This window comes from Tetrao urogallus, assembly GCF_951394365.1.
Source record: "Tetrao urogallus genome assembly, chromosome: 2".
NCBI lineage: Eukaryota > Metazoa > Chordata > Aves > Galliformes > Phasianidae > Tetrao > Tetrao urogallus.
In genome coordinates, this window is record NC_136814.1 from 56,993,057 (window position 1) to 57,013,677 (window position 20,621).

The 20,621-nt window shown below is 38.0% G+C and overlaps 1 protein-coding gene across 1 annotated transcript in view; it reads left to right on the plus strand.

Moving 5' to 3' along the window:
* Positions 1-20,050, plus strand: part of SAMD3 (sterile alpha motif domain containing 3) — a gene marked incomplete at both ends in the record, with an annotated part of 32,927 nt that extends 12,877 nt beyond the window's left edge. The window contains 6 exons of the mRNA XM_079549873.1: positions 126-210; positions 5,233-5,400; positions 17,515-17,718; positions 18,064-18,235; positions 19,421-19,503; positions 19,760-20,050. Of these exons, the coding sequence (XP_079405999.1) occupies positions 126-210; positions 5,233-5,400; positions 17,515-17,718; positions 18,064-18,235; positions 19,421-19,503; positions 19,760-20,050 (1,003 nt within the window). The remainder of the gene's footprint in view (positions 1-125; positions 211-5,232; positions 5,401-17,514; positions 17,719-18,063; positions 18,236-19,420; positions 19,504-19,759) is intronic.
* Positions 20,051-20,621: the final 571 nt, after the last annotated feature.

Below are 20,621 nucleotides of genomic sequence, written 5' to 3' on the forward strand. Positions count from 1 at the left end.
GGGAACTGATAGACTTAGAAATACTTTGGGAACATTTTGTCAGTTTAATATGCATCAGTATGGCCTTCAGACAGTGTCAAATACCATTTAGAGCACCAATTCCTTCTTTGACCTTGTTTCTACAGGTATCCAAACAGCCAGCAGTACAACATTGTTGTCGCGGCTTTGATGCAGGCATACCCTTTCCTGAATGAAGATGGGAGTGGCTTTGTAAGTATTGTAAACAGGAATCTATCGTTAAAATATTGAAATAACTCTTCCTTTTTTTTTCTTTTCTTCCTAGCATAATCGATCACAAGAAAATAACACTTCAGAGCAAATCAATATCAATTCCTTTTATACTGGATTAATTCAGAGCTGTAAGCTTCACTTTGACATGCCTGCCAAATCACATTCTTATTTCATTACGTTAATCAAAGGTTAATCCAACTATGTGCCACTTCTCAAAGCTACCCTGAGATAATTTCAGGGACACAAAAAACAGTCCCTGGATCCCTCATTGCTCACTGTGTACAGTTTTTTTTTTTCTGATTTGAATTCCCCCAAAGGGTACATTTGAGTAGTGGTGATTTTGTTTTTCTTTTTTAAAATTAAAAAGAAGCCAAGTCTTTAAAAATGAAATAAAATTTAAAAAATCCAATAAAACAGAAACAAACCTTTCTGTATGCTGACAGATGATTTACCCTCTTGCAATGTGTTATAATCATATGAATGTTAGATATGCACTGACATAATGTTTGAGTTTTAGGTTTGTCAGGAATCTAGGCACAGATTAAAAAAAATAAAAATAGAAAGCTTTTAAACACTGCTTGGGATTTCTGATCTATAACTGAAAGCAATGGAAGAAGAAAACTCAAATTTGAACCACATTTTTTCCCATTCCCTTGTGACTTTAAAATATGTCTATGGTCTCCAAGAACAGCATTCACCTTCTGACTTCTCATCATTGCTTTGCATTGTGATTCTTTTATAACTTCTTTTAAAATCTTGTGAGACTCAGAGGAGATTGTTAACTTTCAACATGCATACATACAACATGCATAGTTACTGCAGAAAGCAAATGATTTTGAGAATTTAAAAAGCAAATGATTTTCAAAATTAAAAAAAAAAAAAAGTGATGGTTAGATGGTGGATATTCAAGGTCTGGATTCAGCCTCATCTGTAAAATGAGAGGGATGAAAGAAAAAAACAGCTCACGGAAGAGAGAAATGCAACAGAAGAATAAGCCTCAGATCAGTGTGTCTTCATCCAGAAGATCTCTCTGCATGTCTCAGTGGGAGACCACTGCCCAGTTCTGGGCAATGTCATGGCTCCATTGGGCTGCATGGAGTGTACATCTGGGCTCTTCCAAAGAATTTTTTATAGCCTTAAAAATCTTAAAATAGAAATTCTTAGGATGGGCTCTCAGAGGAGTTTCATTACAGGAAAAGAATAGAACATGAAAACTTTTTTGGATTCGTCCATGGCAAGCATGTGTGTATGTTCGTGCCTTGGGTGCGCAGTGGCAGCTGTGCTTTGATGGAGAAAATGAAAATTTCATCCTTTGAGAGATCTCAATCTCTTTGAGAGAACAGTTTTTTTTGCTTCTGATCAAGAATACAACATCAAAGTGTAAAGAGCTTGATTCAATGGAAAACTTCATATTGGGAGTGTTACAACTCCTGTTAAACATTCATGGAAATGAAATAGCTCAGGAATTTGAACAGAGGAAAGGTCTGCAATGGAGCAACAAATCAAAAATTGCCTAAATTCTTGTAAATAGAACTACATTTTTGTGACAGAAACAAACGTTGTCATAAAGCATTGTTTTTTTTCTCCATAAAACTGGATGCAATTTGTTTTCATCTCCAAACTACTTTAAGTAATGTAAACATTGTGGTATGCATCATGTAGAAACTGAGTAATATTATCAACCTCATTCCATTGCAAAGAGACAGGTTTTAGTAAAAGGCTTAATGTTTTATTTGTAGATTATTTATAATTCTATTTTCTTGGTTATGATTTTCCATGAGAATTTGCAGTAGGGAAAAATATTTTTCTGTGCTATGGTTAATATAACTGGTTAAGTTTTGAAATAAGGTTACTGATAACTTAGCTATGTGCTATAGATTTAAGGCTATTCACCTCAGAAGAGGGAATTACTTAGGATTTCTGGTAAATCTTTCATAACATTAAAAAAATAAATAAGAGAAAAAACTCACTTAAAAGGTCTGGAGCAGTTGAAATGAAACCAATTTCTCCATCCCCTTTTCAGATTGGCTTTTGGAAAGAAGTGTTTTAAAGTGATTACTGAAAGAGTTTTTCCCATAATAAAGAATAGTGTTATTCCAAATTAACACACTGACATTTAAATATAAATAAATAAATATTTATCTCGATTTCATCATGAGATAAATTATTAGGCTTTCTATCTATGATGTAACAAAAGCATTATTTTCAAGTAATTACAGGAAAAATAGGCTTTAATAGAGAATGTCCATTTCATAGTCACAGCAGTCAGAAGATTACTGGGGTGATAGTTTCTGACTACCTGCAAGGCATTATTATGTTTTATTCCTCCTACTTCTGGAGTATACAATAAACTGTTTGGAAGGAGTCACTGACTATTTCATGTTGAAAATGGTACACTTATATTTGGAAGGCAGAGGGGGGGTTAGTAAATGCTTACTTCTGTATAAGCCACTCCTGGAGTTCAGCAGTGCTCTGATCCCAGTGATACCCAGGATCACACTGTTGACATGCTTGATTATGCAACTGCTGCATGCAAAATGATTATTCTCTAGTAAATTACTGCTTTTAATCTGCGTGTAATCCGTTCTCTCCCATGGCAGATACACACAAACTAATCCTTGTACTACTTTATAAGCATGGTAAACGTTCCTGTTGCTATTTTTTTTTTCTCCAGTATTCATAAAAAATAAAATAATTGGCTCAAAAATGCAACAAAACCATCCTTTTTAGAAGATACGCTACCTGCTATGTAAACCACATAAATGTATGTCGTAGTCTTGTTCATGAAAGAGGTATGTAAGAAGGGAGCTGGATGAGATTATGAGAATCCTGTTACAGAAATAGATTTAGTTAAAACTCTTAACTTATTTGAGGATGGGCTAAAACAACGGAATGTTTTGAACTTTGTGAGATATATAAAGCTGTGCATAGGGATCAGTATATTCATCCACGTGAAAGAAAAAGCTAAAATATCTCCTAGCTAAATGAAGGCTTTCAAAAGGAAACAAACCGAATCTCCACAAAGAATGTTTAAATGTCAGTTGTTAATATAGTCTGAGATGGTCATCTTTTAAAGTATTTTACCAGAGAAATGTTACATGAGGTTTGTTTTTAGCCTTGAAAATAAAGATTTTTACAAATAAATTGTGCTGGGCATACAACACACTAGGGTATCTGCATCAAACTGTAAATGTATAAGGTCAGAATTAGAAAGGGTGTTAAGGAACATTAGTGGTTCAGGCAGACGAAGTGGGATTTCCGAGGCAAGCGGTCGCCTTGGTTTTGAGAACAGTACTGGGACATAATAAAACTGATGCTGTAAATGCACACGATGAGAAGTCTGTGCTCTACTTCTCATTACTAAGTGAGGCCAGAATCCTAAGTCAGACCTTTACACATTAGAAACACAGATGGGTTTGTTTGCTTTCCAGTTCTCAGAAGCTTTAGCACAGCTGCCAGAGAGAGGACACTTCTGTGAGGGCTGCAGGTGGTGGCAGAAAGTGCCCTCCTGGGAGGATGCATCAGTCTTACTCTGCCCCATAAAAGCTGAGGGAAATGCCACAAGGCCCAGAGCCTGTGCATGAGCTGCTGATGAGACTTCTCACCATTAGCGTATTTGTTGCTTTTAAGAAAAGAACCTATTATCAACTGGCACCCTTGGGAGGTGGGAGCAGCAGAAGAAAGGCAAGGTCACACTACTGCCTAAGAGATACCCTCCCAGTCACCCCATGGGTGAGAAAGGCTGGCATGTCAGATTCCTGCTGCAAAAGTACAGTACTGCCTAGTGCAAACTTGAGTTCAGTAGAAGTACAGTCGACCTTGCATAATTAAGGACACATTTTTGGAAGGGAGCTTGGAATAATTCTTATGTGTATATTGGTTTTTAGCATCAGTGAGTATAGGCTCAACTTGGAATCCATTTTAGAAAATGAAATAACTACCTGAATCTCTTTTGTCACATCTTGTTACTTGTTTTGTTTGGTTCTTATGACTAGTGAAAATTCCTCAATAACTAAAATAATCAGTTGTTTTGTCAGATCTTCAAAAGCATTTTCACTTCTTGAAATTGCAGGCTTTGCCTGCAGAAATGCATAATAGCCTTTGCTTAGTGGCCTCCCTGAGTGACTGCAGTTGCTGTTATGTTCTGCTGTGAGGCACCCAGCTGGGGACAGGTGGGCTGCTGTCTTACTATAATGTCATGGATATTGCTGTCCATGCAGCTCTCAGAAGTAGCGTGCACCCTGGTTTTCCTTTTCCCAAATGAAAAAGACAAAATGTCACAGAAGAAGGAAGCATATTAGTTCTATCTTTGGCTGCTGAGTGGGGAAGTGCCTTTAAGCTGCAATTTATACCCTCAGAGGCACCTCATAAGCACTAGGACCTGCTTAACTGACCCTCTTCCACAGCAGTAAGTCCAGTTTAATAGCATGTTTGATCCACTGCAACTGCTGGCTCCCTGCAAAAGGGAAATTCTTGCTCAATTTTTCTGCTCCCTTGTATTAGATCTCATACTCATAGAGCTTCGCAGCCAGCCAGGTACTGTTTGAGGCAAAATATTAGGTTTTTGGGGCATCAGTGAACTGATCTGACTTACCACATAGTTTAATTACCTGATGTCATAGAGATAATATCCAAAAGTAAGAGCTAGAAAAGGAAAACAAGATATGGTTTTGCTGACAGCCCTGGTGATCTTGTCTATATCTAACTCTACACTTAGATTCGTTGACTGGGGTACCTGGGGAACTGTAGGTGCCAGTAGGCCTTTTGATTAGCAGTCATTGAGGCAGATCATCACACTGTGCACAGGTTGTGCATCCCTCTGTCCTGAAGCCACCACTATGCTAATGCCAAAATATGAGCCTTCTCATCATATTTTTGTTTAGTGGCAAACTATTAAAAAAATAATAAAATTAGATTAAAACTAAGTAACTTGCATTAGGAATGGAGCAAATCCTTACAAGATACTGGTGATGACAGATTTTTGTTTATTTTATTGTGTAGTTGGTATGGAAACGGGCACTTAAAGATCGTTTCAAATATGTGCGGAGAGCCATCGAAGATGATGAGCAAGTTTTGAAGAACAAATGCAAGTTTGGCCATAGGAAAGGACAGAGCAGGAAATCTTCATCTGTTGAAAACAAACCTAATGATGTCAAAGCACAGAAAGCGGTAAGATTCTGTGATCTCATCCTGTTGACATTTTCCTCAAAGTTTCTTCTGTAGCCAGATTTTGGACTTTTTTTTCCTGGAGAACTGAGCATCAATAGTAGAGCTGAACCCAACATTTAATTCTTTGTACATTTGATATCATTAATAGATGTCTTAGTTGGACAAAAAATTCTTCTATTTTTAATGCAGTGTTCCCATTCTGCCTTAGGTTATACATCTCCAGTTACAGTGAAAAATAGAGGTTTACATCTAAGAGCTGAAATCTGTAAAAATAAGAATGCAAAGTGATGTTTAAGAAGGCATGAAATGGCCATACCCTACTACCATGTCACACTTTGTTATATACTATTTGAATTAATGCATAGCATACTTAGGGATGCTTACGAATGTATACATGCAGATGCAGTATTTCCCTTTAGTTAGAGAACTTACAAAGAGCTGTTAATGCCCCGTAAGTGTTTGAACCACACTAATTATCCCGTACACTTTCATACATTCCAGTTACGCTTTGGCAACACACCTCAAATTCCTTTCAGTGCTACAATTAAAATATGGTAAAACTTAATTACAAGAATATGATAAAGAAGTTTTCAGTCAATCAGTTTATGTATGTCCATACTGCTAACTCTTTACCAGGCATATATCTGTCTTTGGGGAAGCAAGAGTGGTTTGCCTGACCCATTTTTGCATAAGTTACACCTTTAGCTGTAGTTTTCTACCTAAAAAGCACATATATTTATTAGAGGCTTCAGTGATTTCTGGATATCTCCTCCTAAGTAATGTGTGCATGAACACATCTTCTTCCTGCCTGCTTTAGTTGGAAGGTTTGCAGTTTATGAAACAAGAAACAAAATTTGGGTGCAAAATAATAAACAGCCTTGCATGTGGTAAAAGAGAAGCAATAGGCTTTCACATGTGCATCAAGTCAGCCTTAATTTATCTTGGAAAGAAAGGGTAAGTCTAGGTCTTTATCACATCAGTTACTTGAGAAGGCTCTGCTGCGACCCCATGGGAATGAATGCATGCTCAACTTCTATCTCCTATAGATGAGGTGTAATCACAGTGTGCCATTCCTACACTGTAAGCTGGGAATGCTGTTACCTTTGATTGTGCTGCCCAAGGCCATCACTGGTCACTCCTGGCTTGTTCTAGAAGTTGAAGAAGGAAGCACATTCCCAGACATTTCCTGCTGGCTGAAGATTTGTAAAAGAGTAAGGGTGAAACTAGAGGGTGCTGGGATTCTGACCTATCCCTGAACATTTTCCCCCATATCCTAAACAACAGGGAGGTATAAAAGAAAAAATTAACACTTGTTAGGTTTAGGAACTAATCCTAAAAGGGATTCATGCCTTAGTTTTAAATATGTTTCTAAGTAGAAAAAAATAACTTGGGCTCTTAGAGCCAGATATTTGTTATTACAAAAGGTAAAAGTGCACACCTGAACAAGATGTTTTTTTAGCATTCTTTCAAACAAATGCATTTCCTATATTTAGCAGAATATATAACAGTAACTTCCTGCTTATCTTTGGCAATAACTATTTTGTGATAAATTTAAAATGCTAAACAGAATATCATAGCCTCAGAAAATAAATATTTGGTGTAGAAGGCAATACTACAAGCAAAAGATTCAAATAAAGTCAGCCCCCCTGCCTTAATCCCTTTTACAAGCCTGGAGGAATAGGTTGATGAGCCCATCACAATTATTCAAGGGTGGGAAGTGAAGTCCAGGTTAAGGAGACTTTTGGAGAATGATCAATGGAAGATTTCTAACCACTTTGCATCCGCGCTTTCCCCCAGATAGGCAGAATAGGACACTTGGAGCATTATAGGTCAAACGCAATGGGGAAGCAGAGCCAGGTGAAAGTGCACATCTGTTCCCAATGGATAACATAACCACCAGTCACACAGCTGACTTCTATTCAGAAACTAAAGCTCCGTATAGTCACAAGGTGCAATTCCATTGAATGCTTGTTGTGTCAGTATAACCTTGAATTGTTAATGGTATGAATGTGATGAAAAGACTCTTTACCCCTGAGGTATTCCTTAGCACAGGTGGTATTTACTTTCACATTAGAAAAAAGAAAAAAGAAAGAAGAAAAAAAAAGTTTGCTACTCTTGTTAAAGACTAAAGTCTTTGACTGCTCTTCCAATCTCACCAAGCAAATAATAAACAGAATAAACAAACAATTAAAAATTGCTTGCTAGTGATGTTCTGGGAGCCACAGATGATCTCTATCTCTTTGCTTGCTCAAGCCCTGTCACCCACCAGCAGGCATTCCTCCTCCAAACACAACAGGATTGTTACTTGGCCTCCTATTTTGTTAGGGTATTTCTTCCAGATGCAGCACCCAGCTTTATTTTCAAGACTCTAAAATGTGCTACTTCTTAGAAAGCACTATATCCAAAGATATGAAAGAGTATACTCCCTTTAGTATCTTTAGTATATTCCTAGCTAGAAGAAAAATTTTGAGCAAGTGCGGTGTTGAGGGTATGATGAATACGCAAAAGGTCATGTTGGATTTACCTGTCACTATAGCCCTGATGGAAGTTTCACTCAGAATGATGCTCCCTAAAAATAGTCATCAGGCTGAATGACTCTCTGTTGGAAAGAATCTTAAAATGGAACCTGACACAAACCACCTCCAGCCAAATGTAACAGGAGGAGCCCTGAGAGAGATCACAATTCCTCTTTTAAGGCCTACAATTTCTTAAGTCTCTGGAAAACTGCTGGTGTGCTCAGCTGGGCTTCTCTGAAACAGTTGTAAAAGATGTAAATTTGGTGTTAGGTGTGAAAAGGAGAAATAAGCACTGATGAGGCGTTAAGATAGGAATAGATAATTGCAGATACTTCACAGTTACACTCAGCAGAACTGGGAATAAACATAGGGAAAATCATTTATAAAAAGGCATCAGCAGGCCACCTCCTTTTTGTGTTTATGGGATAGAGATGAAATATTTTGACAAGTACTTAAAATGGGAAAAGTGGAAGGATTCTGCAGGAACTTAAGCTCATCATTTGGACATCAGTCAATATTATTAATGTACAGGAAAGATAAGCAGCAATGTTGAAAGTGGTGAATATGCAAAAATTCTATGGCAGGAGGATCAGATGAAAACTGGAGAAGACGCTTTGGGCCCAGACAGCACCCCAGGTGGAAGCTGAGACGTGATACCATATGTGATTGTTTTGACACTATTGTGCAATACAAGAACAATGAAGGTGGTGATAATGTTCTTGCCCTAAGACTGAGACTTCCCGTTCACTGATGAGACTTCAGAGAAAGCTTCCTTCGGAGAAAATGGATGGGCTCCTATCTTTAAATAGAAGGAGGGTTGCAGAAAAGCAGTGTGATGGGCTTTCTGACTTTGGTCGAAATCTGTGGGTGGCCAGAGCTAAATTAAATGATGAAGCCTGGAAGCTTAACCTGCACAAAGAACCTGATTTAGGGAAGATGTTGAAAACAGGTTTTTTACAAGTCAGCATAAGGGAGCTGGTTATTGAAGGACATCAACCATTTAATGAGGTGAAACAGATGATCTCTGTTGTCCTTTTTGCTTAGGCTCTTAGTCTGTGTAAAATATTGCCACTGTCAGACTGATAATGAAGCTGGGGAGCCTCTGGGGTGGTCTTAGGGCTGACTGCTGGGAGGCAAATGGTGAAGCTGAACCTTTTGTATTCCTCATGGCACTCCACTGGCTTCCCACTCATTGTGATCAGGAAATTGTCTTTTCTGATTAAAGAAGTAAACATGAACAAGTATTGCCAACTCTGAGCTGGAGTTTCTTTTATCTCAATACAGCTTTAGATTTGAAGCCCTTGTAGACATTTTGTAGGAGTATGTTTGTCTTTGAGGTGATTAAAACAGACATCTTGTTCATCAATGAGATTATGCCACTGCAGGAACTGGAAACTTGAAACAAGGTTTCAAGGAATGCAGAGAGTGTGGGAATTGGCAGGAGATCCCAGGGTGCGGGTGGAAAGGGAGAAATGAAGGGGAGAAGAGCCATTAGAAAGTGAAAGAGGAAACCAAATTAATTAAACAAGTGCAAGATTTTCAAAGTTTTAACTTGATGTGCAGAAGATAGAGAAACTCTTCTCTGAGCCATGTGGTTGGGGGATGCTGTTGGCAGCTACAGAATTAGGTTTCATCTATGCAGTGAATGTTGTACATTGGTGAAGCAGGAGTGACAGCCCATTTTCCTCTAAGATTAAAAATCTCAAAATCACGTGTTTGTATGTACGCAAAGCCAAAGTGTGAAACTGAATTTACAAATGATCATTCAATGGTTGTACTGATGTAATGTGGCTTTCCTGCTAAAACTTTGATGTGTGCACATAGTGTGTGGCATTGCTTAGTTAATATTTTAAAGCACTCTGATAGTCAATTGAAAACCTTTGAGCACGAATTGCTAGTGCATACGTTACGCCTCACCCTTTTTCATATCATTCAATATCTCCATTGTTCTGTGAGTTAATGTGAAGGAGTGAAGTATGGGCAGTTCCTGGACAGAGGATAACAGATTTCACACCATTTTGCTTTTGCTGTTCTGTAGTTTGCAAGTTAGAAAGCATTTGTGGTCAGAAATAAAATGAATTATATGGCTTTGAAAGTTTGTAATTAATATTGGCATGCAAGTCTAGCTCTGAAAGTATATGCCTGGCTCAAGAGGATAATTATGTATAATTAAAGCAGAGCTTGCTTTAATTAAATACGAGTCAGTTTGGATCCTTCAGTAGGCTACACGTTCATTTTGCATGAGAGCAGTCTGCCCGTGCTGTTTCCCCAGTCTTTGTGTTCAGCTTTTGGACATGAAGGCTGCCATGACTGTGATGCTTTCTCAGTTCTCTCCCACTTTTTGGGGCAAGAACGTGGACAATGAGCTGTGCATAATTTATTGCTTATGTTTCAAACTTGCAACAGAGTAGTCAGATTTTCTTTTTCACTTGATCATTCCTTTCCCAAATAAAAATAACTCAAAAGATATATTTGTATTAAACATCATTACAACGAACTTGAAAGTCACCACAGGAAAGAAAAAAAAAAAAGGCTGTTTCTTGCAATAGTGGAATTAAAAACTTTTCTATATACTGTTTTTATGAGATACAATGTGTCAGAATGTATTCCAAAAAGAATAGTAAAACCCACTTTCCAGTACTTGAAGATCAAGACACACCATTCAGATTATTACACGAGTAGCTACCTGTGAAAGCCATTTCTTATTCTGAAGAGGTTATAAAACCCATTTAGTAGAAAAGATTAGCGCAGGCAAGGGTTGTACCACACTCCCAGTGAGCATGCACGTGTTGTATTCTTTGTTTAGGCAAAGAGAAACCACTGAAACTGCTACTGCCAGTCTGGTTTGCATCAGTAACTTGAGAATTGGTGCCAACTCTGATGGAAGTAGACTCAACAATCAAGAAATGTTAAGCAGTAGCAATACTATAAGCAATAACGTAACTTGCACTGGCACTGAGCAAGGAAATTAGGAATGCCTTTTCAAAGGAAATCTTATTATTAGTTGTTGGGAGCTGGTAAGATAACTGTAAACAGCAAAATGAAAGGCAATGTAACAGCTACACCAGTGTTACCACTGGTCACCAAAACGGTCCCAGTATCAAAGTATTGTGTAAAAGAGGAGCTCCCACACTGGCATAATCAGTCCTGCCTGTGTGATTTTTTTATTACCATCTAACAGTTTCTGCCTTTTCCAGACAGCAGATTAGTGGAGACCCTCAAAGGAATATTCCTGAGCTGTCCCAGGTGAGACATCTGAATCTGTGGTCTGCAGTGAGTAAACTAGTCATGTGCAGGGCTGTCTACTGGTCCTATCTCAATTCACTCTCTTAAACCAAAGAGTTAGAGGGTTCTGTGGGCATCCTTTGTGAAAGAGATCTTGATCACTGTCATTAGCAACAGCTAGGCTACATTTACTATTCAGGAACTGAGGATACTCTTGTGAGGAGCAAGAGATGCTTGCTGTTCTTGCTAGAGGACTTTTCATCGCTCTGTGATTAGTCAGTCATTTTACTTTGGTGTTGACATTAATGACTTCTAGGATTTATGACAGTGGCTTTCAACAGTAACTGAAAGGTTTTATACCTTGGTAATGCACATCATACATAAAAATTCTTCTTTCCCTCAAAGAGAAGTAGCAATTTCTCTACTCTGACTGGGACGCTCATAAAGCACTACAGGGTACAACTTGGGGCTTTTAACAAGATCCTAACTGCTATTTTTACTAGTATTTCTGGCCATATCTTGTGGGAAAAAAAAAGAACCAAGATTCATGAAATGGACAGTATGGAATTGAGGCTCTGTGTTTAAAAACCTATTTCCTACCAAACTACTACCTATCCTCATGGTTCAGAAAGTGTGACAGGTGAGGGATTTGGACCATAGTTGTTTAATGTATGTATGCTTCACTGTCTAAAGGTTAGCATCTTAACACAATCTGTTTGCGTGTGGTTCCAGTAAAGCTGTGGATATCCTCTCTGGGAAGTGTGACTGTCAAAAGCCATCTGCAGCACAAGCAGAGTCCTGTGACCAGTGTGGATCCAGTGACTTTAGTCACAGATACTTGACATGGCAAGAAGTTAAGAGTGGTTATGGGCATAGGCACTCAAGGATTTGTCCCCTGTAACTGTCATTCTTCACTTATGAAATGGCTTAAGAGTCTTTGTAGGGCCTCAGGCAAGGTCTAGGCTACACTGATGTAAAAGTGCTGGATATATCCTGCTTACCTCATTAACTTCCTTGCTGCATACTTTTGACCTCTTTTTCTATTCTATTCCACAATATTTCTCATCTGCTTGTTAAAAAAAAAAAAAAAAAAAAAAAAAAGGGCGAAACAAAACAAAAACTTCATTTTTTAAAGGTATCAAAGTAAATTCTCATGTTCCAGAAAGTTTTATTTTTTTTTAAATCCAACCTCTATTATTTAAAAATAAAGGCATTTCTTCCTATTATTCAGCAAGTATGTATACTGCCATTAAAGCAATCCTATGCAGAAAAACATTAAATACCACCAACCAACACTCCTATTACCACTGCAATAGAAATCAATGTTACCGGTGACATGGCTGAAAATCAAGCCATAGGAAGGATTACTTATTTAATTAGACATTGAAAGAGGAGATCTTTAATGTAGATCTGTCTTCAGTCTATATAGGATTGCTTTTCCACAGAGCATTGAAATAACCAAAGGTTAAAGTTACCATCACAATTTTACTGGGATATTGCTGTACTGGATGAGCTTTCTTGCTTTGATGCATAAGGTAGAGAAGATTCTCCCGAAGTTAGAATGTGATGGGATGGAATCCCAGTTCAGTAGCCAACTCTCCAAACCCAGTTTGTTCCCATTCACACCCCAAGTGTCGAAGCTAACTCTAAAAGACTTTACATCTCATTTGAAATTAGTGCAAAATAGATTGCAAAATGTTGTCCCACTGAGGTAACTTCTTTTTCCCAAAATAAATCCACCTCTCCGTTACCTTTCTACTTACCATAAAAATGAACCTGTTCACAAATTAAAAACTAAAATAAAAAAATGAAAATATTCCGAGTCCTACATTTAGGTGTGACTGAGTTAATGTTCAATTATTACACTTTTCCAGAAAAAAAAAAAAAAGCAAATTAGAAAATAGGAACACGGTTTGAAAATTATGAAAGTTCAGTTATAAGGCAAGTTATGTACTGAACACATCTTGCTGCTAGCATGATAGTCTGTAAGTTTATATGTACATAAAAGACAAAATTTATCTTGCTGTTAGAATCCAATAAATCCTGAGGTTCAAAATTATTTGTATAAAATTCAAGTGATGTCATACTTTCCCGCTCAATTAACAGCCTTCGGATTGTATTTGAATGGAACCATGCTTAGAAATAATGAATGGTATACATTAGGACACTTTCTCCCTTCATATTTTCAGCTAGGCTGCCTGTGTAAACAACTACTCACCCATAAATATTTGAGTTTGCAGTTCTCTAATTCCATGCTGGTTCTGCTAAGGGCAGCCACTGCCATTAGCCTTAATGTACCAGTGAGGTTCACTGCTCTATGCTGTTCCTGACTGATAAACATGCATGCTTGCACTTAATCAGTTGGAAATAGAAACATGCAATGATGCAGTAATTTTAGCTTCTCAATTACCACCTAATCTGTATTTCTGTAGCTTTGTATACTACAGTATATTGTTTATATTGTGTGTATAATTCCACACTTGGAATGAAATTGTACAGAGACAAAATGAAACAAATTGCTTAGATACAGAAGGCATAGACTTGTCACTGTATGTAGAAGTAGGGCCCAAAATCATAGCAACCTTGGTGTCTAATGCCAACTCCAAAACATTTTCATTACAAGAAACATTCTGCACTCACCGCATGTTCTACTTCAGACTTATAAGTAAGCATCCTTTATATAAACTTTGGCTTCTACTGCGCTTAAGCAACCAAGAAATCTCTGAAATACTGAAGGCTACTAAAGCCAGTAGAAAACTGTCCTTTTCTATCCAAATGGTACTAGTGCAGAGTTCGTAGGTTTCTGAAGTTCTGTTATTTGACTGATTGGTTAGATGTACTTCACAGCTGGGTATTTTTATCCATTATACAGATTACTAGTTTAAACAAGGTATATTTACGAGGTATAATGTAGGGCTTTCTTCAGCCTAGGAGTGCAGCTTAAAAAGATGAAAAGATTACAGGTGATGATTGCTCTAGGCAGGCAGAAACACTGCAAGAAAATCACTTCTGATCATGTTCCCTGTAATGTAATGGATGATTTACACAACAAAGTTTGGCTTGCCATCACTTTATTTTTCCTAGTGGGTAATGACAGCGTTTCTTTCTTACACCGCTGCTCTATTTTTACAGGTACCTTTCCATTGCTGCTTACAAAAATGTCATATGGAGTTGTCTAGCTAATTAATAATGTCATTAACCTAACTATTCTTCAGGACTTGGCTGATTACACACAAAGTCCCTCAGCTCTAGCTGCTTGCCTTGCCAAGGCAGATGGAGATATACTGGAACCAAGGTCTCAACTGGCTCACCATAGTGTTTGCTGCTGAGCACCAGAGTCCTAGGAGCAGCAGGACTTGTGCTAAGCACCAGGATTTATTCCGTTCTCCTCTCCCTGCAGCTGTTGCGGGGAGGCAGTCCAGTGCCTGAGGCCCAGCAGCTGAGCAGGCTTCTGCTCCTTGAGCAGTGGGGTCTGGGAAGCAGGCCACCAGGAGAGATCTGTAGCAACAGTTGGAGCCAGAGATTCCAGAGTAAAAACTGTGACTGTCATTCTGCAGTCTGCAGGCACAGCAGTGTTCACAGTATAAAGCTGTAAAAACAAAATAAAACAAAACAAACAAACAAACAAAACAAAACAAAACAAAACAAAAAAACAACAAAAAAAAAGTAAGAATCCTCAGAAGAGGAGCTCAGGGATCACACTGCTAGGACCACTCCTCATAGGCAATGTCAGGGTGTGTCTTAGGGGGTCAGTAAAGGAAGTTACATTCAAATGAGCAAAGGAATGAGTAAAGGAAGTCATTCAAATGAGCAGTAGCAAATTCCAAGGAGCAAACATTTTAGATGTGTTTAAGGATAAATCAGCTAATATTCTAATTGTGATATACCAACTTGGAGGCAGCTAATCTGATGCGAGTTTCCAAAATTTTGGGAATGTGTTGACCAATAAACTTACTATTTTTACTTGCCAAATTAACAAGATTGTAATGCAGAGCTGAAAGATGAATAACTTGGGAAAGAATCAGTGAAGTTTCTGTAAACAGAAGTCATGCTTCATAAAGGTATTAGTTCTCTGAAGTATTCAGCAAGCCCAAGGGCATCAGAAATTCAGCTGATATAGTTCACTTCAGAAGAGATTTCACCACATGCCTTTCGAATGCTCTTAAAAGATATAATCTGAGGGGATAAACAGAAGCTGAGCAGAAATAGTTTGGTTGTACTGTGGAAAAGATTGCTAATGCTTAGTTTATGCAGTTAAATACGTTTCTAAGTGTGGAAAAAAGAGAATAGCTGGCTGACCACATTTGCTGATGCTACTAAAGGTATAAAGACAAAGGTTGTTTTTGAAGAATGGCAGAAGACTTCATGTTACTGAGTTAACAGGGCAGAAAAACAGCTTGTAAAATTCAATGCCAAGAGATGCACAATAAGATACAAGGAGAAAACCCAGTTCTAATAACGTAGACAATCATGGCCTCTAAGCTTATTATTATCATTCACAAATGATATTTTTACATCATGCTGGAAAACATTTGACACAATGCTAAGCAGCTGTTTGAAGAAATACATTGAAAGCTCAGAGTTATTTAAGAAAGAAACAAAAGGGAATGCATTATTCTGCTGTACGCACCTGTGGTATCACAGTATCTCAACTAGTGTTTTAAGCTGTACTGTGCCTCTCTTGTAAAGACTTTAGTGAAATCAGACAAAACGCAAAGATAATAACAGGGGTTTTTGAAAGTACAGAACAACTATTGTACATGGAATGATTAAATAGCTTAGCACAATCTTGTCTGGAAAATAGATAACTGAGGACAGAATATGGTATAGCTCTACAAATAGAGGTGAACAGTCTGACTTTTATCTTACTGAATCCTGTAAGATCATTAGAAGATGAAGGCATAGCTTTTGGCATCACAATAGTTAAACTGCCAAACATAATGCAGGGTGTTCCAGAAGGAATGATTTTGCCTGGGCAGGAAAAGTGACTGGAAGAAATGGTGGAAGAAAAAATTTACTGGAGGCAATGAAATATAACAACATGATTGCTTGAAGTCCATGAGCTCCTCTTCTAATCCGTGACCTCTCTTCTCGGGCTCTGAGGAAGAGGACAGGAATGCCTGGTCTAATCAGTCACACACAGATACTACTGTTCAGTGAAGTCTTTTATGAGAGCAGACTGGGGTGATGTAACATTGGCCTAGCAAGGGCTGGGAGTACCTGTGGGTAATTAACTGTCCTGCAGTCAGGCTGTCTTCTTTGATAACATTGGTTATTGAAATTCATGGGCATATAGTAGGAGGGAGACAATGTTTTACTGCTATATCTTGTACATGAAAATCTTGGAATTTCACATACACGGTTTAAAAAAGGACGTTAAAATGGAAAATTAAATTGCATACAGAGAGCTCTTGAATGTTGTATTTTTTTCAGCTCTATGTCTTAAATATTCTGGGAAATAAAACAAAGTGTCTCAACTTGCATTGGCTCTGGCCCACAGGCCACTACTGGCAAAGATGACAGCTGCATTAGTAATGATACATTTGGGAAAAGCTGGTTTAAGTGTAGCTTGAGAGTGGTAATGACACTTTCAAAGCATCTGTATGTTTCCTCAGCTTGCTTCAATGGGCAAATTCATTGCTTCCTATGGTAGAAACTAAGCCACAGGCTACAGCCACAGATGTACTGCCTTGGATAGCTACCCCTCTTATTTGTAATTACTGTTTGTGGAGTTACAGCAGAGACAATAATAATAATTTTGAGGAAAATCATTAATTAAATCTTCAAGTATGGAATAACATTGTCTGTCAAGCAATCCAAATAATGCTTTCCATTAAGAGATTTATTTCTCTTAATTCTTCTGGTTTCCTTCCTGGTAAATACTTCAATATGGAAGTTTGTTGTCCTGCTTTTAATACCTGAATGAGTAAGAAGAAAATCCTATTTTTCTTGACAATACAGAGCTAATATTGCTAAAGACTAACAGTGAGATACTGGATGATCATTATGGTCCTTTTCAACCCAGGCCATTCTATTATTATTAGAACTGCCTGTTAATTAATTAAACAAACAAACAAACAAACACAACCCACAATTAGGCAAACTAGGCACATGAATTTCATGCATATCCTCTAATGCATAATTTGAGCCTGGGAGACCCAGCTGGTAGCTCTGGAACCACATGAAGACAGATTCTATGTATACGACAGAGTGACAGTACAGTCAATTCACAGAGCCAGTACTCAAGCTGCCCTCTAAGTCCCTTCTGCTAAACTTAACTACACGCTGGTGTAGACTCCAGTGTGAATTGACAAGATATCCCACATCAGATGAAAGGTGATTTCTTACAATTCTGTCCTTGATTTGTTGCTAGGAAGAACCTGCTTATCTTGAAGGTGATGCAATGTATGTACACATTAACTGGCTGAAGCAAGAATATATGAAAACTCTGAGAAACTGGAAAGAAGTGAATAATAAAATGAATGCAACAATACAAATACGAAGGAAGATGATCTGTGACAAGACACCTTTAAAAGACATTCTTAGACTATTTCCTTTCTTAAGATGCCCCTATCAGGTAACACTATACTTAATAATGGCATTGATCTATATTATAGATGTGACACAACTGTGGGTGTTCATGGATGTTTCTGCAGAAGTATTGATCAACATTGTTCTCTTTAACATTTTTTTGCATCAGTTCTGTGTTAACCATGCCACATGCAACAGCAGTGGGTTGTTAGAACTCCTTCGATGATACTTCATGCACTTCTTCCCTGTTTTGTAAAGAAATGAAGCCACGATATCATCCAACTTACAGTCTGTTTTTACTTATCTTACCTTGTCTTCAAAGCATGAACCTCATTTCGTTCAGTTTGGGCTTTAAGTATTGCAATAACTATTTTATTTTATTATATTTTAGCTTTTTAGGGAGTTCCAGCTTCTCACACACATGGATGTCTATCAGAAAACAGTTAAGATTTTGGAGATTTATTCAGAAAGCATATTATCTTTATGTCTGGTGAAGAATAATCCGATTAACATTATGCTGCAAGAACATCTGAAACAGAACACAGAGGAAAACATTCTAAAATGTCAGTACAAATCTATGCTCTAAATATCTGTACTAGGTCTGGCTGGGATGGAATTAACCTTCTTCAGAGCAGTCGGTATGGTGCTGTGTTTTATATTGGTGACCAAAACAATGCTGAAAACACGATTTTTTAGCTGTTGCTGAGCAGCGTTTGCACAGCCTAAAGGTAGCCTGCTCCTCGTTCTTCTTCCCAGTGAGTAGAACTGGGGGATATGCAGAAGAGACTGGGGGCGGGGGACAAGCAGGCAGATGGCCCAAACTAGCCAAAGAGATGTACCATGCCATACAACATGCTCAGCAATAAAAAAGGGGTTTAAGGAGGTTAACATCTTTTCTTTAAGAATTTAGAAGAACACTTGTAAAAAAACACTTTCCCTTAGAAAGAGAAGGACTGTTTTTAAGCTGGAAGTGAAACAATGTAAGAAGTACTTACTGTTGCCTTTCAAATACCTGTCTCTTCAGGAGTAAATACACTTCAGGAGTGAAAGCACAAACTTGTATAGCATAAAGTCTCTGAAAAGCAGGGATCTGAGTCACACACAGAGGTCTATGTAGTGTTTGGCTTGCTGGCTGAGAAGGGAGTAAGAAACTGCTGCCACTCACCTTCTTTCAATCAGAAAACTGAGGTGAGGTTAGTTCTGTATGAACAAAACATTTGAAGGAGTTACTCATAAAATTTACTCCTCTTGAACTGCAGCTGTAGATCCATACACCTGAACTAAAATACTTGAGAAGTGCCTCTTGAGAGTGTCACTTGCTGTCCAAAAAGGCATAATTCAAATCAATTATAGAATAACCTGAGTTGGAAGGGTCACATAAGCAGTCCAACTTCTGGCTCCACACAGGACCACCCAAAAATCAGACCACATGATCAACAGCATTGTCCAGATGCTTCTTGAACTCTAGCAAGCTTGGTGCCAGGACCACTAAAGGATAAGGAAGATATGCATTTCACAATTGGAACCTTGAGTTTGTGATAGCTTTATGAGTTTGAATACTATGGCCAATTGCCAGATGAGGTACCTAAACTTTTATTGTGGCACAAGCTATTCTTCAAGATGAACTGAGTAGCAGTTCCACTGCTGAGCTGTTAGATATTTCATAAGCCACAATCTGTTTTTCCACGATGACGCCACAGTGCCAGAATATTTTCATTTGTAATTCAGAAAATCCTTGTCTTTTACAGATATGAAGATGACTGCTGCATGTTTACTTCTGCCAGATGTCTTTGGAGATGACTCCAGTCTGTTTGCTGCACTGAACGAGGAGGTAGGAGACAGCACCAGAGCTGTGGTCTTGCTCCTATGAGCTGCCTGGGCATATCCCTCAGCCTCTTGGTGGCCCAGATTAGTTCCTGGAGAAGGATGACATTTTCCTTCCTTTTGGATGAAAGGCAAATGTTTGCAGAAATGCTGATTAAATTCAAAGCAGTGTTACTAGGCTTACTGAATTTTTTGATGCTACAACTTACAGTTCACCAAATGATGCTGTGATATCATTTGAAATATTCTTTTTCTTAATTTAGGTGAAAGTATTGACACCAGTGTTGGAAGTTAAAAATCCCTTCAATGTGAATTCATGCAGGTTTGCTCTGTACATAGAAAAACAAGAGGTAACCCAGCTCAGTGACTGCACCACAGCTCTGGCAGCACTGGTGGCTGCATTTCATGTGTTCAATATCCAGTGTCCAAGCAGAATCCAAAGGACGCTGAAATTCCTGGTGTCCCTGATCTTTGAGCTGAACATCCCTCAAGCATTCCTCCCAGGTCAGGTAAAGAGAGAGCTAGAGATGCCTAAACATCCCAGTGTTTGCTAGTGTACTCATCTCAGGAACATCTGGAATTTTGTCAAATCTCCTTGTTGTGAAGATAAATCAGTGCACTCGTTCTAGTGAAAGCATCTGTATCTTTCTAACAGTTATGTTCAACAATGTCTGCTTTTTAAAAACTGTACTGGCTACTTTTTAAAAAATCTAAAATTGTCTAGAGCAGTCTGGAAGCATTAGAGCAAATAAGATTTTCTAGTTTACTGCATGTGTTATGTATCAGTTTTCCACACAGAGCATTTTACAAATGAAGACAATATTTTTACCATCAGAATTAAAATATATACTCAGAAGTTAATGTGAGCACTTAATGTTCTGAATTTACACAAATTAAAGATTTGTTACCTCTCTCACTATATTATCTTCATGTGATCATTGAGAGTGCTTGAATGTATTTCCTTATTTTATAATACTGGGCTTAATTTACAATTTGGAGAATGATGAGTTTTCATGCTTTTTTTGATGCATTAAATGTTTTCTTCTTTCTTTTTAACATAAATCCAAAGTTTGCTAAATAAGGATTCTGAGATCAGTTCTCAAAGTAGCAAGAATGACTTTCTGG